The sequence below is a fragment of the Clupea harengus genome, unplaced genomic scaffold (assembly GCF_900700415.2).
Source record: "Clupea harengus unplaced genomic scaffold, Ch_v2.0.2, whole genome shotgun sequence".
Classification (NCBI taxonomy): domain Eukaryota; kingdom Metazoa; phylum Chordata; class Actinopteri; order Clupeiformes; family Clupeidae; genus Clupea; species Clupea harengus.
The window spans coordinates 1-2,500 of NW_024880551.1; the positions used below are offsets into that span (position 1 = coordinate 1).

General features: G+C 48.2%; 1 protein-coding gene across 1 annotated transcript in view; it reads left to right on the plus strand.

Annotated features, from left to right (window-relative positions):
• The first annotated feature begins 42 nt into the window (after positions 1 to 42).
• LOC116221377 (alpha-1,6-mannosylglycoprotein 6-beta-N-acetylglucosaminyltransferase B-like) overlaps positions 43 to 2,500 on the plus strand; it is a 6,975-nt gene continuing 4,517 nt past the window's right edge. The window contains exon 1 of the mRNA XM_042707149.1: positions 43 to 174. Within this exon, the coding sequence (XP_042563083.1) occupies positions 163 to 174 (12 nt within the window). The 5' untranslated portion in view covers positions 43 to 162. The remainder of the gene's footprint in view (positions 175 to 2,500) is intronic.

A 2,500-nucleotide genomic window follows, 5' to 3' on the forward strand; every position in this document is an offset into this window, starting at 1 on the left:
ATGTTAAGCGAGCGTTAAGGTAGAGAGTGATGCTCTGCTCTGCTCTTTCTTTGCCAGGTCTCTTCCCAGCACCCGTACGCCGAGCAGCGCATCGGGAGGCCCAACGTCGTGACCGTGGACTTCAACAACTCTCAGGAGTTTGAAGCGGCCATTCAGGAGATCATGAGAACCAAAGTAATGTACCAGTGCCGTGTGTGTGTGTGTGTGTGTGTGTGTGTGTGTGTGTGTGTGTGTGTGTGTGTGTGTGTGTGTGTGTGTGTGTGTGTGTGTGTGTGTGTGTGTGTGTGTGTGTGACCGTACCAGTGCCGTAGGGCTTTTAACACTCTTTTCACGTGTGGAAGCCATGTGTGTGTGTGTGTGTGTGTGTGTGTGTGTGTGTGTGTGTGAGCGTCTCTGTGGCCGTAGGGCTTTTAACACTCTTTTCACGTGTGGACATTAAAGCCATATCACCGTACCAATGCCGTAGGGCTTTTAACACTCTTTTCACGTGTGGACATTAAAGCCATATCACCGTACCATTGCCGTAGGGCTTTTAACACTCTTTTCACGTGTGGACATTATTAAAGCCATATCACCGGTCATATCACCGGATCCCTCTAGAGTCAGTCACACACACACGGCCAGCTTGGGCTACAGGATTGTGTGTCAAGGCAAGGGTACATGCCCAGGAACAACACATTGAAATGTTTGGTACTGAAAGAAGTGTGTAGCAATGTGCTCACCTGGCCCTTCTACCTGATGATCTCAATACTCTTTCTCTGCTGTTTTTCTGCTTGCATCTATGGAATGTAAATGGATCGGATGTAGAAATGTAGTAAGCACACCACAATCCATCCATCCCACCCATGTTTGGATCAGATTCTCCTATCGCTGTCCCAAGACATTATCTAGTGAATTTACGCCCGGCTATGGGAGACTACCCAGGAGGAGATCACCCTTCTGTGCTGCTGCTGTTGTCAATGGTCTGCATTACCAAACTGGCTTTTGAAATTAACATGCTGCAGAGGTAAACATGCTGCAGAGGTAACGCCTGAGCTCACACCGGGGCTGCAGTTGGATAGGGGGTGTGTGTGTGTGTGTGTGTGTGTGTGTGTGTGAGCTCACACCGGCGCTGCAGTTGGATAGGGGGGTGTGTGTGTGTGTGTGTGAGTGTGAGTGTGTGTGTGTGTGTGTGTGAGTGTGAGTGTGAGTGTGAGTGTGAGTGTGTGTGTGTGTGTGTGTGTGTGTGTGTGTGTGTGTGTGTGTGTGTGTGTGTGCGGGGCAGCAGTTGGAAGGTTCCTAACCGAGGGAAATGACCCGAAGGTGTCCAAGTGGCAGCCATGATAAGAGCCGGTCGAATTCTCTAAATACTTAGGAAAGGTGCTTCAGTGCTTCAGTGCTTCCTTTCTTATCTCATGTACCATAGGGTACATCGGACCATTCTTTACGGAAGTAAAAGAGATAATGCCGTCGCACAATTCCTTGCAGCGGCAACATTTAAAAACCCACGTCAATCATCTGCTGTCGCATAATTACACAGGCTAAAGTGTAAGTGCAGTTGGTGTTGGGCGAAAATTCACACAACAAATTCGCCCAAAAGCCATGTTTCAGTACACAAAGACATATAATTAATACAAAGGCATTCATTAATACACACACATATCCTTGATTATAGTCAGAGTTTCACATTTCTCTATCAGTTGGGTTCTCATAGTCCTTATATATATATAAATAAATATAAATAAAGTTTTATTATTATTATTATTATTATGAATTCTCCTTCACATCTTTGTTTGGCCTCATGGCATTATCCACCGAGGTCAAGGAAAAGTGGTTTGGAAAAGGATATAGGGTGTCATTTTGTTTTTGGACTATCCGACCGCATCCCTGTCTTGGCCTGGGCTCGCCGACACGACAGCCCCTCCAGCTGGGCCTGATCGATGACACTCTACCTGCGGAGTGGAGTGGAGCGCAGCGGAGCGTTAATCACCCGCGCCAGGCTCGATCTGTCATTAGCACAACAAGCAGGCCAGATCAATTAATTTCCCCCTCGCTTGCTCTCACCCCCTCGCTTGCTCGCTGATGCCACAACACCCTGCCAGGTGTGTTAAACAGAGACTGATCTCGAGAGCTGACGCTGCTGAAGCAATCTCACTCCACCACTCATCTCGCCCTTTCACTGTGAGGCTGCCAAAGCCACGCTCCGTTTACAGCGAGGCAGGGAGGACGCGCATCTGCCGAGGCCATGGAGGCTTCACAGCAGGGGGTGTTTCCGAGGGAATTGACGAGGGGCGGTGCTCTGAACTTTGAAGTTGGTCTGTGTGGATGATATTATTGAATCAATTTAGTACAAAAATAAATAAATAATAATTTGTAACAGTAAAAAAAGTATTTTGTATCTGAGGGACACAACCCCCCAAACCACAAATGTCTCTTTGATCGGAGAATTTGAGGGGGGAGGGACATCCACAAGGCTGTGACGCAGAGTAGGGGGGTAGGGGGGCTGGCCTGGAGTGTGCAG